This window comes from Bactrocera tryoni, chromosome 4, assembly GCF_016617805.1.
Source record: "Bactrocera tryoni isolate S06 chromosome 4, CSIRO_BtryS06_freeze2, whole genome shotgun sequence".
Taxonomy (NCBI): domain Eukaryota; kingdom Metazoa; phylum Arthropoda; class Insecta; order Diptera; family Tephritidae; genus Bactrocera; species Bactrocera tryoni.
Window position 1 is genome coordinate 23,845,043 of NC_052502.1, and position 16,942 is coordinate 23,861,984.

General features: G+C 35.8%; 3 protein-coding genes across 6 annotated transcripts; 2 read left to right on the forward strand and 1 right to left on the reverse strand.

Moving 5' to 3' along the window:
* Nucleotides 1-114: 114 nt before the first annotated feature.
* LOC120774754 (regulator of telomere elongation helicase 1 homolog) lies at nt 115-3,935 on the reverse strand. The gene is made up of 8 exons (XM_040104513.1): nt 2,753-3,935; nt 2,161-2,693; nt 1,682-2,096; nt 1,377-1,625; nt 1,170-1,315; nt 949-1,078; nt 549-851; nt 115-491 (listed from the first exon to the last, which is right to left on the reverse strand). The coding sequence occupies exons 1-8, from the start codon at nt 3,785-3,787 to the stop codon at nt 279-281; spliced, it is 3,024 nt and encodes a 1,007-aa protein (XP_039960447.1). The 5' UTR covers nt 3,788-3,935; the 3' UTR covers nt 115-278.
* Nucleotides 3,936-4,020: 85 nt separating this feature from the next.
* Nucleotides 4,021-4,982, forward strand: LOC120774755 (DNA replication complex GINS protein PSF1-like). The gene is made up of 3 exons (XM_040104514.1): nt 4,021-4,205; nt 4,263-4,327; nt 4,384-4,982. Exons 1-3 carry the CDS (start codon nt 4,116-4,118, stop codon nt 4,829-4,831), a joined length of 603 nt encoding a protein of 200 aa, XP_039960448.1. The 5' UTR covers nt 4,021-4,115; the 3' UTR covers nt 4,832-4,982.
* A 662-nt stretch (nt 4,983-5,644) lies between these two features.
* On the forward strand, nt 5,645-12,688 carry LOC120774243 (integrator complex subunit 6). Of its 4 annotated transcripts, none has more exons than XM_040103704.1 (2): nt 5,645-6,167; nt 8,806-12,688. In XM_040103704.1, the coding sequence occupies exon 2, from the start codon at nt 8,992-8,994 to the stop codon at nt 12,361-12,363; it is 3,372 nt and encodes a 1,123-aa protein (XP_039959638.1). In that variant the 5' UTR covers nt 5,645-6,167; nt 8,806-8,991; the 3' UTR covers nt 12,364-12,688. The 4 variants fall into 4 exon arrangements, with proteins under 4 accessions (XP_039959638.1, XP_039959639.1, XP_039959641.1 ...); XM_040103705.1 differs by having other exon boundaries at nt 5,645-5,991; XM_040103707.1 differs by having other exon boundaries at nt 5,645-5,797.
* Nucleotides 12,689-16,942: the final 4,254 nt, after the last annotated feature.

Consider the following 16,942-nt stretch of genomic DNA (forward strand, 5'->3'; position numbering starts at 1 on the left):
AAATCTATAGAACCTCTGACTACACTACATAAATTGAAATTGAAAAAACTCTATAAGTCCATATTTTTCACGTTTTTATTTTTAAAATATCTGCATATCGCGTTGTATTTTTTATTATTGTAAAACCAAAAAGTTTAAAAATTGATATACTAAATATAATATAGTAGCTTACGAAGTACATATATATTGTTAATGGGCTTACAAACGCCAACTATATAGCGTCGAGAAAAATTAGACCAAATGACCAAAGTTTAATCTATATACATACATATGTGAGGTTAAGACAAAATATGAGCAGTTTCCGAGTCAAATAACTCTTTGTGATTCACTTTTATAAATCGACGCATGCCACGCAGCATGTAATGCAGTTCCGGTTTGGACAATACTCGTATTAGAACCTCTAGAAATTCTTCGATTTTATCCTGACGGCTATATGCCATTAGCGCCGCCGTAAAGGCGCTAAAATCATCAGGAGATAGAGAACTGCGCAACTAAAAAAATAATATTCCTGTAACATTGAATGATATTTTGATAGAAATTACACCTACTACGCGCAAAAACTCCACTCGTTCCTGTGGTGCCTGTTTTTCCACTTCCACTGGTGGTTCAAGCGATAATCTAGCTTTTGATTTAAAGCCAAATGCATCCAGAGATGTAGAAGCGCAGCTGTTTGGAGAATCAGCAATGGAGGTATCCTTCACTAGCTTATAGCGTTTTCTCTTAACATTAGCAAGGGATGCACTCCCACTGCTGCTTGGACTGGATGTCGGTGAAATTCGCTCACGTTTATATAAACTAACTTGATTATGTCGTGGCGAATTGCTGCAGCTGGCACTATTGAAATCTATAGACTGTGACAAAATTTTATGAGCATTAATATATATTTTATGATATTAGAGAACTGATTGATATACATTTGTATATGCATATGTTTCTACATTGCAATACCTTCACGTTATTGTCTAGTCGACTCATAAAATCCATAGCGTTCGGTACCTTACTATCTTGGGACCGTCCTGCGGCCATTTTGTAGTCATCAGGTGTCCAACTTTCGATTGAATTGGTTTTCTCAACTTTCCTGTTAGATCATTATAATCATAGGTATTATTTTTGAAATATATGCATGTAATAAACTAGTACATATGTATGTATATAAATGACTTGCTTACATCGCCATTGTTTGTGCCGTTGTAAACTTATTTTTCGCTTCAAGTACCTTCTTTGGATCAGAAAAGAAACGACTTTGTACAATACCGGCTTCCTCACACGTTTCGCTAACTAGAGATTCGATACTGCGCTCTTTGGGCTTTGGAAGCTGTTTAATGAAATGGTTGTTAAAAAAATAGTCACTCTAAATGCTTAAACTTGTGAATTACAGATTTATCTGCATTTCGAAAGAATTCACGTAATTCTCTCACAATCGAACCGAAGGGTACACTTTTCGGTGCTGGGCCTAAATGTCCACGGACCCATTTGGACAGCTGTGATACCTGATTAGGTTGTGCAAAACGCATGTCACACAATAAGATTGCGCCATAATCATTTCGATGACGAATGACACGTCCGATAGCCTGATTAACGGCACGAGTCGCCTCTAAACTGTACCATGCTTGACCTGTTAGCAGCTGAAAAATCGTGTGTGGTTAGCAGGAGCATAGCAAAAAAAAATATATTGGCGCACCTCATTCTCTTTTGTTCGATTATCTTCTAAGTACCGTTTCTTTAAAATCACTTTCGGGTCTTTCAGTGGAGGAAATGGTAGGCCAGTAATAATCACCGCGCGACCATTACGATCGGCGAAATCGAGACCCTCGGATACTTTACCGCGACATACCGCCATAAAAACAGCACCCTTTGCATCACGTATACTTTTGTAGAATTCCTCCATTGTTGTTGTAAAGCTATCTTTACTGCGTGGTTCCACAAAAATCGGTTTATGTCGAGATACTTCGGCCCAAAGTCCGCTGGCCTGCCAAGCGTCTACGCACTGATTCAGCAATGGATAGGAGGGGAAGAACACGAGTAGACCATCGGGTACGATACGTGAAATATTTAGCACTGTTTGACCCAGAGAGCTGAGATACTTCGGATTGTCTCTGCGTAAATTACGGTTAATAAAGAAATGCATGCAGAAGCACAAACAATACACCGAATTCTTACCGATTGGCAAAATTTGATATGAGCTGCTCTCGATCGGGTCCAGTACCGATAATTTTCACGAACACTTGCGATTTATTAACAATGTGCGGATTTTCAAGACTTTGTGCAATTGGTACCGCCAATTCGGCAATTAATGGTTTCAAAGGCGCTAAGGTGCCACTCGTTAAAATTATACTTCGCACCTGTGTATTCAAAAGTTGTTCCATACCAAAACCAGGATTGAAACACCAGTAGTTAATAATTTTTGGTAATTTCGTGGAAACTGTGCTGTTACTGGACGCTTTTGACAACCAGCCATCCTTGCCGGCATTTTTGGTGTTCTGTTTCAATTCTTCGATTTGCACATGAACTTTGAAGCTTCTGAGCACCTTTGCTATAATATCTTCCTTTTTAACGAATACGACGCTTAGCAGGTTCGAAAGCACTTCGAAGCTACCACCTTTTCGAAATGCGCTATCTTGAGACTGAACAGTCATAAATTGAACGAGCCGTTCTAACAAACTTATTGTTGCAGGTGCTGTAGCTGGAGTGAACTGCAAAAAAATAAATTCCTGTAAAACTGGTGGAGAGGTTTGGTGAACGGAACACTTACTTTTGCTCCAGCTAACAGATCAAACATAAAAGCAGGTGGAAATGTGGTCCCCTCCGTTTTGTTTTCGACTACAATATCATCAATGCCTTTCTCCAGGTTCAACAGCATCTCTTTAAGTAGCGCCAAATCTTCTAATTTAAAGTCTTTCGGTTCGTCATTGCTCATAAAATCTAACGCGTTCTCGCTCATCATTGCCTTCATTACATGCGTCACATCGTCAATAGCCAAGGCTATGTCCGACGAACGTATTTGCACAGATGCAGATTCCTCACAAATTTTCTCTATGTTATGCGCCTCATCTAATATTACAATTGTATTGTTCAGGTCAACTTTATTTGCTTTACGTGCTTTTGGATCCAAAAGATAATTGTATGGCATAAATGTTATATCCGAGTCACTAGTCAACTCTTTAGATGCAAAATAGGGACACACTTTAAGTTTCTGCCCTACTTTGACCAAATCTTCAATATCCATTATGGATTGTTCTTTTAATTCGGGACTGTCTTTTTTTGATTCCACACGGTTATAGAATGAACAAGTGCGCGTTTGTATGCGCAATTTACAAAGTTGTACTTTGTTGGAATTGCCCTGTTCTCGCATAACTTCTGGATGAATGCATAATTGATCGCGCGATCCTAAAACTACAGCGCGCATAAAAGAATATGATGTACGTTTCAACTCCTGCATGGCTTGCGTTAATTGGGAATGTGTACGCGAGGCATATATAATTTTTGGTATGCCCCAACTGGCATTTCTCGACTGTATTGCATTGAATTCATTGACCGCTTGTTGTGCTGCTGCTCCACCTCTGGCATTCCTTTGTACTAACGATTGCATATCCGCTTTTCGCGACAATAACCAGGCTAGAGATGAACATAGTAGACTCAATGTTTTGCCAGTTCCAGTTGGAGACTCCAGCACACCATTCGTGCCATCGCGTAGGCAGCTGATTACTTTTTCCATATATGCCGTTTGCACATCGTAAGGTTCAAACGGAAAATGCACCGGTATGCCGGCGATTATATATTCCGGCATTTTTAAATGCACTTCAATTCTTTTTATAGTTGTTATAACTTATTTTGCAATTATATTGTGCGCACTACGTCTATTTCACTTTACCATACCATACCATACGAACTTATTTCCTTTTTTTGTAAATAGCGCCAAAACCAAAGAAGACAGCTGATTTTGACAGTACCTTATGGTTGATTGGTTTTTAAAATAATTGTACAAGCTACGCAACACTTGCATTCTGACAACGAAACGAGTGTAATGACATAAGTAAAACGTAAACAATTCAATAAAAACGCGCTTCAAATTTGTTTAGTATTTTAGTTAGCGAAGTGCGAAAAGTGAAATAAAAATGGCAAAATCCAATAAAATGTTTGCTGATAAAGCTTTTGAGTTAGTTAAAGAACTGGAACGTTCTTCACAGACAATTCCACCTTTTGATGTAAGTAAAAACGTTTATATTTGTCATATTTGAGAAATGTTCGAATGTACATTACAGGATGATGGAGTACGTCAAGTATTGGAAGAAATCAAAGCAATTTTTGAAGAAAACTGTGCACAAGCGTAAGTTGAATTGTGCTATAATAGTTGTATATCTTAAGTTACAATTTTTTACTTAGAGCTAATTATTCAACTTCTGGTGATCGGACTTTGTGGCCACTATTAAATTTTCGACACGCTGCCCTTCAAAGAAATAAGCGCTGCCTACTTACATATCTTTATAAACGTCTGCTGCGTATTAAAGCGCTTCGTTGGGAGTTTGGTCCTATTATACCAGCAGATATTAAAACATCCCTGTGCGAACCCGAAGTGAACTTCTTCAATACATATTCGAAGTCATTAGCATCCTACATGCGTTCCATTGGTGATGGACAAGGAATTGATTTAACGGGTGATTTACGCCCACCAAAGTCTTTATATATAGAAGTGCGTTGTCTGGAAGATTATGGCAAATTTGAATTGGAAGATGGTGAAGTGATATATTTAAAAAAGAACAGTCAACATTATTTACCGCGTGCGCAAGTGGAAACGCTGGTACGCCAGGGAATTCTTCAACATATTGCGTGAAAAGGTATAGTTAATAAAAAAAAATTATCTCTTGTACAATGTATATAGACGTCTAATGGAATTTGTGTAAACTTATCATTAATTTTGTACATGCTTTGTTGTTGCATAAATTAAAACAGATGCATTTATAATGCTCTTATCCGGATCGCAATTGAGATTTTTTTTATTTTACCGAGTTTTTGTTTTCTAATTAAAGCGCTCAGGTAAAATTTTGTATAAAAATAATGAGATATTTCTGCAAGTCTGTCTAAATTTAATATTTAGAGAAATTCCTTTACATTACAATGGTAGAAAAGTGAACAATCTCTACTCATATGTCGCTTATTATTATTATTATTTTGCATATTTTTTACGATAATTTATATTTATTCCATCTTGTCACTACACCAGGATTGCTTATACATGTAATTGTGATAATTTTTTTAGAGAAGTTATTCAAATAAAAAGAACGTATTGGGTTTTATGTAAATATATTTCTGAGATTACTTTATGATCAATATAATATCATATTATGTTATAAATAATAGCTGACCTAAGGTATTATATAGTTAATTGTTAATATTTTTAGAAAGAAGCATCTTTATATTTTTTGTTTAATATTCACTTGGTCTCGATTTCGAATTTTTAAATTCGAAACAACTGTATTCCACCCATCATCGAATGTCAATTTTTAGGGAAAATTGTATCCCCGTCATTATGTGCATATTTCGCTGTGCGAAAGTGAGCTCAAAGCAGATTTGAAAATTCTTGGTGTGTGCTTGTGCATATGTGAGAGGGGCGAACGAAGAACGAGGAACGAGGAACGACGACGAATGCTAGTAGTCCAGTGAAATTTTGACAGTTTGTTTCTTGCTTTTGGAAAGGAAGGTTGGTAGCACCGGTTAAAATCGTAATCAAAACTAAATACTCGGGACGGAACAAAAACAAATAGCAGTGCTCGCTCGCAGTGGTGATAAATTTGTTGTAGTAAGCAAATAGCAAAGCAGCGGCGCACAAAAGTGTGAAACAAAGAGAGAGAGAGCGAGCGAGAAGTAGAAGGAAGAAAGAAGAGGCAACAGCAACACTTCACAACAACAGTTTGCATTGCTTTTGGGGAATCGTTGGTGCTCCCGCAGTGGCGCTACCGACTGTTCGTCTTCTCATCTACAGTTCATTCAATGGTGTGTGTGTGTACGATATATTAACATATATTTGTTGTTGCATTGATGTAGTCGTTCCGTCGCACCACACACTTTGTGCACAAATTGATTACCACTAGAACGCCTCTTTAGGAAACTGAAGATGGAGAAGCTTTATTAAGCACAGCGTATGGAGCGTAGCTGACGAGCAGAAGAAGGTATTGCACAGCGTTCTATTGAATTGGGATGACTCCCACTTAAAGGAATATTAAAATAGCATAAAGTGTATTTATTAAAATCAAAAAATTTCAAACTTGCGACAATTGGAGCAAATAGTTTGAAACACGGTAATGACACTCAATGCAATGGTGACGACGGCAACTGTTAAGGCAACGACAACTGGCAAACTTCGTTTTTTTTGCATTCAGACGTTATTTACAAAAAAAACAAAACTTGAAAACAAATTAGCGAAAAAAGTGAGAAATTATGCTCATACATGTCGATTCACCTTAGTGATAGCAATAGCTGTTGGTTTGAAGTTGCTGTAAGTTAAATTGCAAAGGCTTTGGGGCTATTGCAAAGGTACACATGTATGTGCAAGTACTTATCAGTGTCAGCCGCGCGGTATAGTGTGTCCTCTCACCCCACTAATTGAACAATGCGTGCGTGCACTCATACCCTCACTCTTCACTTGCAGTGATCAGAATTTTGTTTACAATTTTCGGCAGCACGTTACCGTTTGTGATTTTCTTTACGTCAAGGACGTGCATTTAATTTGTGTTGGTGCGGATTTAATTTAGCGTTTAGTTGAAAGTGTTTATTTTTCTAATGCTAATTGTGTGACCGATTTGTTTATATGATTTAATTAACGTCAAAACTCATTTAACACATTTTTTGAGCACTTGTAGAGAATTGTAGAGCCACTATGAAGCTTAAGCTCGGTGTTTGGCCTTTAGTTCCTAGACGTGCTATCAAAATACAGCCAACCGTTGCAAAGCTATTGGATTTTATTCTCTTTTAAACGTTTTTCATCATTTTCTTATTTCAGTCTTTTTGTTGTTGCCAAATGTCAAAGTTTCGGTTGTTTATTGGTCGTCTCGCTTTCACGCACGTGAGAATTTTTCTGCTAATGAAGTGTTGCCGTCTGCTCTTAAAGCCAGGTGTTGAGGAAATTCGTTAAATTCATGATATAACTTTCAAAAAAGAACAAGATACTGTGACAACTTTTATTTTTTGTTTGAATATATTAGCCAATGTTTTCTGAAAGTTCAGCAAAATAAATTCTTTAACTTTTGAAATAGTTGAAGAAAAAATCGGAATATTTAGTAAATGATTTGTAAAGAAAAATCGTTAAAATCGTTGCTTAAATACAATATCAATATAATCCAAAAGTTTATTATTTTTGCAATTATTTTCAAATAATACATGCTTATATATTTATTCTAATCGTTAACATTTTTACTGAGTTGACAACACTGCTGCTAGTGGATTTCTCGCCTTTCTCGTTTCTCTTTCAGCCAAAAGAGAGGAAATTTGAATTGTTTTTAAATTTGTGCTATATCCAGTAACAAATAAAAAAACATAATGATAAAAAAGTTGCGATAAAGTTTAACCGTGCTAATAGTAAATATTCAGCAGTATCGGAAAAAGGTTGCAAAGCATTCTTTAGTTAGAATATTCGTTCGTCTGTGACAAGACAAAAATAGCAGTTATCTATCATTCATTTCGATTCAGCTACAAGTTATGTGTGAAAAAGTACCCAACAATTGCCTTTCTCACATTGCCGCTATTAATTCTGCCGCCACCACTATAAGTTCTTCTTCCGCACGTTGCTTTTCCCAGTTTCGGAGTGCGGTGCTATGTTTGAGCTGGGGACTTGCATGCTTATATTAAACTCAGAATGAAAGAAAGTTATTGCTTTATAAAGTGTAAAGTCGAGACGGTGGCGTGTCTGTTTGCTGTGCAATATACATTATTGTTTGAGTTTTATTTACTTTTCTTGATATGTGTTTCAAAGTTTTGAAATTTTCAACTTTTGGGATTACACATGTCCTTCCGGCCCTACAGCGCCATCTTTAGGCATAAAACATGCAAAGATTTTTGAATATTACTTCACGTATTCCTGTTAATATGAATTATATATTTTTTTGATATTGCTTAGTTTTGCTTAAAAATTCTTCAAGGCCAGAAATTAGTTATTATATTGTTAAACATATTGCACTTCACAAATTCTTACAGAGTTCAATACATTAAGTTTTTATTAATTACAAGCTGATTACGTTTTAGTAAAACAATTTACAGAACAAAGAGTGTTTTGTTTAAACTCTGTGTATTTTTTTGAGATTTCAAGCATTACAAAATAATGCGATGCGATTGAAAAACAACAAGCCTATGTTATTGACTAAAGAAATGCCATAATCATTCCTTGAGCAAGTTTGCAAAATCTAATATTTGAATTATTATTTATACAACAAATTAAGGAATCTATTCATATTTATAAACGTAGTGCAAATATGAGTTGAATAGGGACTGGTATTTTTGAGAAAAATCGTATTTTTTACTTAATCCTTGTTCAAATCTATTTTTGATTTCTTCATTATATGAGTTCCATGGATTTATTGTTTTATATATTTTTAAATAAGTGCTTAGTTGCTTTAATTATCAAATAATGCATATAATTATTTTTGAATATTTACTAAAGTAAATTTTGTTATATAGTATATACCGATACTTAATAAAAAAAACATTAGTACTTAAATATGAATAAAATATCCTTTTACTTCTCCCTCTTTCTCTCAGCTCTATACGAAATTCGATTGCTTAACATGCCTTATATTTTTTAAACTGTTTTTTCAGACATAATAACGCGATTTTTAATTCCCGAAGTCGATGCCGATGTAATTCAACAAGTGCATTATTTTTTTTAGACAAATAAAAAAATAATATTTAGAAAAACTAAACTAATCAGCAAAAATATAACTATAAAAGGAACGCACCGTCAAAAATCAAGAAGTGTATTAACACGATAACTCTGCAGACGCTATGACCATTATACTATTTTTGGTCGACACATCCGCGTCGATGTGTCAAAAAGCATACGTGAATGGTGTACAAAAATCATATCTGGATATAGCGAAGGGCGCTGTAGAGACATTCCTGAAATATCGCCAACGAACACAGGATTGCCTAGGTGATCGCTATATGCTGTTAACTTTCGAAGAACCACCCGCTAATGTAAAGGCCGGTTGGAAAGAGAATCATGCAACATTCATGAACGAGCTGAAAAATCTGCAAAGCAATGGACTCACCTCAATGGGTGAATCATTAAAGAATGCCTTCGATTTATTAAATCTGAATCGCATGCAATCCGGAATCGACACATACGGTCAGGGACGGTGTCCATTTTACTTGGAGCCGTCTGTAATCATTGTGATCACCGATGGTGGACGGTATTCGTACCGTAATGGTGTACACCAAGATATCATACTGCCGTTAAATACACAAATACCAGGAACAAATTTCACAAAAGAACCATTTCGTTGGGACCAACGACTATTTTCGTTAGTTCTACGTATGCCTGGCAATAAAGTGGATGAACGAGCTGAGGGCAAAGTACCGCACGATGATTCGCCCATAGAACGTATGTGTGTGGTGACAGGAGGACGTTCGTATCGTGTTCGTTCGCATTATGTTCTAAATCAATGTATAGAGAGTTTGGTGCAGAAAGTGCAACCGGGAGTCGTCTTACAATTTGAACCAATGCTACCGAAAGACGGCGTGCCAAATGAAGCGCTTCAAGACATAATATTTCAACCAATGAAGAAAATGATCTATGTGCAAAAACATATATCACAAAAGACCTTCCCAATTGGATACTGGCCCTTGCCGGAACCATATTGGCCCGACCCGAAGGCGGTTACTTTGCCGCCCCGCGATGCACACCCCAAATTGAAAGTAGTCACACCCGCAGTTGACGAACCGCAAATGGTGCGTAGTTTTCCTGTTGACAAGTACGAAATCGAAGGCAGTCCGCTGACCTTGCAGATATTGCAAAAACGCGAAATGAACAAATGTTGGCAAGTGATCATATCGAACGGAATGCATGGTTTTGATTTACCATTTGGTTATTTGAAGGCCTCGCAGAATTTAACACAAGTACATCTGTATGTATTGGCGTATAACTATCCGGCGTTATTGCCGCTGCTGCACGACCTTATACACAAGTATAATATGAGTCCGCCCAACGATCTCATGTATAAGTTTAACGCTTATGTGCGCTCAATACCGCCATACTACTGCCCGTTTTTGCGAAAAGCGTTACTAAACATCAATGTACCGTATCAGCTGCTCCAATTTCTATTGCCGGAAAATGTCGACAATTATCTGTCACCGAACATCGCCAATCAGTTGAAGCATATCAAAAACACCGCAAAGCAAGACCAAGAAAATCTCTGTATGAAGGTGTATAAACAGTTGAAACAACCGAAACCGCCGTATCGACAAATCGAAACAGCAAAATTAAATCCCGGCGTACCGTTAAGACGCGATCTGGTACGTCATCCATTGTTGAGAGAGACCTTTTCTAAATTACACGCCGAGATTGAACCACTTGAGAACTACACCATTGTTGTGCCACAGCTAACGCGTCAATCGTCGGCGAAGTCATACCGCAATCCATTCGATATACCACGCCGCGATTTGATGGAAGAAATAGCGCGCATGCGCGAAACTGTGCTACGACCCACACCTACCAGTTTGGTGGCGAAAGATTCCGGACACTGCCTACCCATTGCCGAAATGGGTAACTATCAGGAATACTTGAAGAATAAGGATAATCCTTTGCGTGAAATCGAACCGACGAACGTGAGACAACACATGTTTGGCAATCCATACAAAAAGGATAAGCATATGGTTATGGTGGACGAAGCAGATCTCAGTGATGTGGCGCCAATGAAATCAAATAATGGTGCCGGTGGTGCGCCACTACCGGGTGCGCCAGGTGGCATTGTGCCAAAGAAAATCGATGCATCACGTGCACGCAAGCGCAAAGCCGGTCCCATACGCAAGGACTACATATTTCGACGTACTTCCACGGACGTGCGACCTAGCACACCAAGTTTGAATGTAACATCTGCAAATGCTTCAAGCTCCTCGGTTTCTTCAATGTCCGATTTTGATGATGACAGCGCTTCAGAGACCGGGTCCATATCATCGAATATGTCCGATGACGGTGATCCGGATAGACTTGTTGTTGCGTTTGATTTCAACGAAGACGAACCTGGTGAACCGCTAATTAATGGTTATGTACGTAATTTCATCAACGGTATTAGCGACGAAAGTAGCTGTGATTCCGATATGAGTGGGCCCAGCACAACGCCGATCAATTCGACGGCTGGTATTAGCATGACGGTTGGTGGCACATTGCCACTGCCACCTGTGGTACAGATGCCGGGCAATAACAATGTATTAACACCCATGTCGCCGCCAGGTTCCCCACAACCCTATATAAATAATTTTGGTCAATCGATTATGACACCTGTGGATGTGGCGCCTGCTGCTGTTAGCTCTATAGTAGCGCCAAACGTGTTGACAAATACCAACGCAACGATAGCGCCTAACGTTTTCGCTGCACCACTTCAAATCAACGGTAACGCTTTGCTTAGTATTCCTACAACCACGCCTGCACTGGGAGCGCCAGTATCCGTTGCAACCCCAGCGACAGTCACACTTAACACCCAAGCACCTGCCTATCAACACAACGATATTAACGATGCTCAAGAAATTTCGCGCATATTACAACAATGCCACAATGGCAATACTGGCATATCGAATACTGCTGCCGCGCCGAATCCCGACACTGCAGCCATTGCAGTTGCGCAAGTCAAAATGGAAACAGCAGAGTCTGTGCTAATGCCACCACCATCAGCCGCAGTGGCGAATTCCCTCTCAACTGTGACACTTTCAACCAATTTCGATACGTTGAAACGCGAGTCAATGACCAATAATGTGGGTATAGCCAATTCCAATCATGTGACCAATCATAATCAACACAACAGCGTTAACAGTATAACAAGTAGCAATAATATCGGTAACGGCGCTAGTCAACGTAACTCAATTGTGGTGTCGGGTCCACCGCCACTCACAGATGAACAACGCGATGCCGCACGTAAACATAACCTAGAAATACGAACACAAGTTTTTCGCGATATACGACGTCCAGGTCGTAATTATACACAATTGTTAGAACATCTCAATTTAATTAAGGGCGATTTTGAAATGAAATCTAATTTTATAAAAATGTGCATCAGCGAATCGTTGCGTTTCCGACGAAAACAAATGATTGACAGCATACAGGAGTGGTGGGACAAGAAACAGCAACAATTACAAACCACAACAACAACGGCGGCAAGTTAACAATTACTATTATGGAGTATCAATTGAGCTAGTGAGCCATATACAGGCAAACCCGTCAACGGCGATAGTTTTCGTTAAAAAAAGAGAGAAATACCCTAAGATCATCATAGACCACCGAGCCACACAGGCTGATCTTATCAAATGCAAAATTATAAGCCCAAAATGTGTACAAGTTGTTGTATGTGACATGCCGATTGCTAATCAAATTACACTTAAGGGTGCGTTGTATAAATGTACGTGTGTGTGTATGCGGGCGAGTGGGTGCTCATTTTCGTTAAAGAAAACGGGTACTAAATGTGGTTCTTCACAAAAAAAAAAAAACAAATATTAACAAAAACGTAATGTGGGCGTGGGTGAGTTGGAGTGATGAATCCGTAATGGTTAACAAATCCCTGTACATGCATGCTGTTATCATAGTGTACGTGTGCGTGTGTGCTTTGCCACTCGAATTAACAGCAGGCAACGTGCTAGGTGTGCTTTTATATGTGCAGAAATGGTTTCAAAAACATTAGGAGTTACATAGGCGCATATGCATAGTGGAATGCTATCAATACGAGTAGGTCCACAGAGTTCCAATGGTCTGCTAATAACCGTTTAGAGCGCATTTTGCAAACTGGCGTGGACTTTAGCGCCTTACGAACGTTTGCAAGCAGATTTCGTGTATTTATATACGATTTGATTTATAATTATTATTTTTTTTAAATTTAAAATTAATTTTTCGGTCATTAAGGGACTCATTTTGTAATTAAAATTGTAGCAAATGTTAATATTTTTTTTTACTCATTATAGTAAACTCAATCATTTAAGTAATATTATTAAATTTAGATATCGCGCTTAAAATTAAAAATTTGTTTCATTTACACACCTAATTGGCAATATGTTTGTAGCTCTTCTTCAAATTAAAAAAAGATTAAAATCTCAAAGAAAAATAATTTTAGTTTATTAGCGAATTTTTCAAAAATGCCCAAACCCATTTTTTAATATTTAACTTGTTAAAAAAATGGTTTCTGTGGAACCTACGATAATTTATAGTATTGATTACATATCAGCTAATAAGAGCATAACTTTTGTAAAATCTGCACACGTGATAGCCTTGCCTGCTTGTTTTAGTTCATAGCGCGTTTCAGCATAAAATTTGTGTGACAAATTGTTTAAAATTTTTGCAAAAATATAATTTTTGCTCAAGCTTAAACAACTCGCAGCAAATTTTTAGGATTCCCGATTACGCACCAGTGGCCGTTACTTTAACACTTAGTCCTTTTAATTTGTTTTTGTTGATTTTGGTTTCAATAATTTCCGTCGTTTATCTTTAGAAGATATAAGAGAATAGACTGATAACTTTATAGTTGAATGACCACGCCCACAAGCCCAAATCTTGGTGTTATGGTATGTACATAGGTTTGTACATAAACTGGACTTGTCAGCTGGGTACTTGTGCTCCGTTATCAACCACTTAAAGACACACGTGATTGCGCTGCTTTAGTAGATTAAAATTAAAGTAATTATTTTGCTTTGTTCAAAACACAAAAAATTCCTTTATTTTCAGAAAAACAAAAACAAAAAAAACAAAAAAAAATATATTAAGTTTAATTAACGAAAATGTAGAACGAGAGGGAGCGCGCTAGGCCTTTCCTCACACCCAAGCGAGAAACCACTTACATTTTCATGTAATTTTATTCTAGTTTAACTTGTTTCAGTAATCTTATAATTTAGTAAATAGAAATAAAACTTGCATATGTACATATGTATATGCATAGGTATGTAAATAAAATATTTACAGATATAAACAGAAAAAATTGAGTGACTAGGGTGACTCTAGCGTATGCAGAAATTTACGAAAAAAATAAATTCAACTCAAATCAGCTGGATGTATTCGCAAGTACATCTGTTTTCTTCTTTGCGTTAATTTCAACAACAACAACAAAAATTATATAAAAATATTAGCAAATAAATAATTTTCAGTGTTTTCATTTTCTCATGTTCAATTTTAAATTTTGTAATAGTACATATGTACATATATACACACACGTAATTGGTTATTTATATATACTATATGGAAAATTGCTTAAAGAAAATTTATATAATTAAATTAAAAAATACTTAGTACAGACGGTGAAAATGTTTAAAATATTGATATACATACAATATACATATGAATGCATAACGTAAATACTTAAGTAAATTTTTGAATGTAATTTAAATATTTTATAATATAAATTATAAAAGAGTGAAAGAGACACAAATATAAATACATTTATGAGAAAATTTTAACAACGCTTGATAACTCCCTGCATACATATCTACATGTGTATGTGTAAATTAGTTAGAAAAACGTTAAAAAGGAGAAAACCCGGAAAACACATTCCCTCAAAAAAAATCAGGAAATTAAAAAAAATATTAAAATATATTTTTTTTATCAAAAACCAGACGAAACCAAAGATAGGTGTTTTTTTTTTATCAAAAATAATGAGAAGAATAGTAAAAAAGGCAAAAATTATAAAAAAAAACCAGAAAACATCTTCCTGCCTTCAAAAAAAATCAGAAAAATATAAAAAAATATTTTTTTTTAATCAAAAATTAGACCAAAACAAAGATAGGTTTTTTTAATCCAAATAAATAAATTGAGTGGTAAAAAGAAGAAAAAAATTTATCAAAAATCAGAAAAGGATCAAACATTTTTTTTTAAATCAAAATCAGTAAAAACCAAAAAAAAAAATATTTTGGTTTTAAAAAAAATCAGATAAATTAGTTGCCTAAAAAGAGAAAAACCAAATAACCCCCTCAAAAAAAAACAACAAAAAAATTAGACGAAATCCGAAACTTTTTTTTTCAGAAACTGACCAAAACGCAACATTATTTTTTTTTACCAAAAATCAGAAACAATAGGTAGAAGAATGGTAAAAGAAGAAAAATCAGGAAATTATTATTTTTTTCAATCAGAAATCAAAAAAAAAAGAAATGGATTTCAAAAAAATCAAAAAGTGACCAAAACGCAATATTATTTTTTCCCAAAACTCGGGGAAAAATAGAAGAATGGTAAAAGAGGAAAAACCAGAAGACATCTAGAAAAACATAGGAAGTTATTTTTTCAATTAAAAATACAAAAAAAAAAACAAGAAAAATTATCAAAAGTCAGAAAAGACCAAAACCTTTTTTTTATCGAAAATTGGACTTTAACGCTGGGTAGGGTTAAAAATATTTTCATGACTCGGTAATAAAAAAAAAAAATGATTGAAAGTTAGAAAGACCAAAACTATTTTTTTTTATCAAAAATTGACTCGGTAATTTTATAATTACATATTTCCAGCTTTAATTAAAATCCTGAACTTCCTGCGAAATGTACAAAAGCATGTCGTGAATATCGCTTACCGTGATTAACGATGTGCTTATGTATGTATGTATGAATGTCTATATCCCTGCTACGTCGCAATTACAAAGGAGTAATTACAATGGATTTGCATGCACTAAGGAAAGTATTAGAAATTATACATTGAAATGCTACTAAAATATGCACAAAAGCAAATAACAGTTTTTTCTTTTTTTTGTTTTTGTTTTTGTTTTGTTTGGTTAATTTTTAATGCGTATTTTTATTTCAATTAATAATGCAATTGCGAACACACATACATACATATGTATGATTTCATTTATGTGTGTGTACCTATTTAATTTTATTGCGCCTAAAATCATGCAATGGAAACGTAAGTTTGAAAATAGCATCGATTTGTTGTGGATAGCATATGAAATCTGCTAATCTGCTTGCATACTTGGTTGTATGTATGTGTTCATGCCCTGCAGCCAAAGTCGGGCATCGTTGAGTAATTCTATGGGTTAGCATTCTACAACTTGCAGAATATGTTCCGTAAATGGTATAATATTCTAAATGAAACGGAAAATATGTAAATTGTAAGTTGTCATCGACTGTATAGAATTTGAATGTTTGCGAATTACATAAAGAATTGGTATAAATCGAATAACAGCATAGTCAATCGAAGAAGCAACTGGTATAAATGCAATAGACTAACAATTTAGATTGTTAATTGCAATAGACTACAATACAATAGTACTTTACAATAGACGTTGAAAGGAGGTGAATCGAACAAAATAACTGGTATAAATGAAATAGACTGGTATAATGAAATAGCAAGCTAATATACCAATAAACTCAATTGGGTAGCCTTTTCTAACACACATCAAATTGTTGGTAAGATTCAACATTTTACGAATAGGGATGCGTTGAATAGAAGATGGCCATGTTAATACTAAAGGGTGATCCATTACTTTTTTTTTTTAAGAAAAGACACATACTTTAAACTTAGTATTTATTATCATTGGAAAGAACATTCTTTGGTATTTATTTTTTTTGAAGATTATCTATTTTAAATGTTGGCCGCGGCTACGTCTCAGATGGTCCATCCGTTGAGTCCAATTTTCGATGATTCGACTGTTAACTGGCGAATGACGCGTGTTATGTTTTACTCGAAGGCTTGAATCGAAGCGGGATTGTCCGCATAGACTTTAGACTTTTTATATTTTCACAGGAAAAAGCTTAACGGTGTTATATCATACGATCTCGGTGGTG